This window comes from Psammomys obesus, unplaced genomic scaffold (genome assembly GCF_907164565.1).
Source record: "Psammomys obesus unplaced genomic scaffold, mPsaObe1.curated_primary_1811, whole genome shotgun sequence".
NCBI classification, from domain to species: domain Eukaryota; kingdom Metazoa; phylum Chordata; class Mammalia; order Rodentia; family Muridae; genus Psammomys; species Psammomys obesus.
In genome coordinates this window covers 54-1,431 of record NW_026590504.1, presented here as the reverse complement: position 1 = coordinate 1,431, position 1,378 = coordinate 54, and the positions used below count along the sequence as shown (strand labels likewise).

The 1,378-nt window shown below is 48.8% G+C and overlaps 1 protein-coding gene across 1 annotated transcript; it reads right to left on the bottom strand.

Annotated features, from left to right (window-relative positions):
• Positions 1–212: 212 nt before the first annotated feature.
• On the bottom strand, positions 213–881 carry LOC129677028 (60S ribosomal protein L13a-like). Its single transcript, XM_055607576.1, has one exon. It carries the CDS (start codon positions 862–864, stop codon positions 253–255), a length of 612 nt encoding a protein of 203 aa, XP_055463551.1. The 5' UTR covers positions 865–881; the 3' UTR covers positions 213–252.
• Between the last annotated feature and the right edge of the window lie 497 nt (positions 882–1,378).

The following is a 1,378-nucleotide window of genomic DNA, read 5'->3' as shown; positions in this document are numbered from 1 at the left end:
AAGCCGTGAGGCTGAACAAAAAGACAGGAACAGCTGCCGTGCTCAGCGATGATGGCCTTCCTCCTCACCACAGAACAAACGGTAGCTGAGGCAGCATGTCCCTCCAAACAGAGCTCTGGGGAAAGTTCTTGGTTGGATGGTGATGAGAGAAGCTAACACGATATGGAGGAGGGAGGCCATATTTTGCGCATCAGTGTTGACAAATCTTTTTTTTTTTTTTTTTTTTTGAGGCACAAACAGTCTTTATTGGTCTCACACCAGGAGTCCATTGGTCTTGAGGACCTCTGTGAACTTGCTGATTTTCTTCTCCACATTCTTCTCTGCTTGTTTCCGCAGCCTCAAAAGCTGCTTCTTCTTCCGATAGTGGATCTTGGCCTTTTCCTTCCGCTTCTCCTCAAGAGTGGCTGTCACCGCCTGGTACTTCCACCCGACCTCATGAGCCAGACGCCCCAGGTAAGCAAACTTTCTGGTAGGCTTCAGCCGCACAACCTTGAGGGCGGCAGGGACCACCATCCGCTTTTTCTTGTCATAGGGTGGAGGGATTCCATCCAACACCTTGAGGCGCTCCAGGGCAGCCTGGCCTCTCTTGGTCTTGTGGGACAGCATGCCTCTCACAGTGCGCCAAAAAATGCGGCTTGGGGCTCTAAAGTGATAGGGGCCCCGAGAGGGGTTGGTGTTCATCCGCTTCCGGAGAAAGGCCAAATACTTTAACTTGTTTCTGTAGAAGTTTCCAGAAATGTTGATGCCCTCACAGCGTACAACCACCACCTTCCGGCCCAGGAGGACCTGCTTGGTCACAGTGGCCGCCAGGCGGCCCAGGAGATGGCCTCGGCTATCCAGCACCAGAACCTGCCCCTCCGCCATCTTCGGCAGCCGCCTGGGAAAGCGACAAATCTTAATTTATATACACATACAAGACATGATACTCAGTTACTAGGACAGACCTTGGCTCCTTTTCCTTTAAGACTCCAGAAGGAACTGTTCTTCAGTGCTGCAGAGGGATAAACTAAGCTTCAGTCATTATGAATGCCAACTTTAGGATTAGATGACTCCAGTTTCAAGCCTTACCTCAGTCTTTGAGCAAGCACTATGAACTTGGAAAGAGAATTTAAATCAGTGAACTCTCTGAAGCTTGGTTCTTATTAATAAAATAGGCATTAAATTTTATGCTCACAGAAATGTTCTAAAGATCAAAATCATTAACCAACATTTGGCAATGTGCACCAGACAATGAGTGGTGATAAAGATGCTGCTGCTGACAGTGATAAGGATGATGGTGGTGAGAGGGATGTTGGTGATAGAGATGGCGATAGGGGTGATGGCAGTAACGATGATGGCCAGGGTGGTAATGGTGGTAACTGTGACAAGGAGGATGGTG

Bases quoted from the DNA above. Each gene is read 5' to 3' on its own strand.
- LOC129677028 (XM_055607576.1), bottom strand. From the start codon at position 864: ATGGCGGAGGGGCAGGTTCTGGTGCTGGATAGCCGAGGCCATCTCCTG.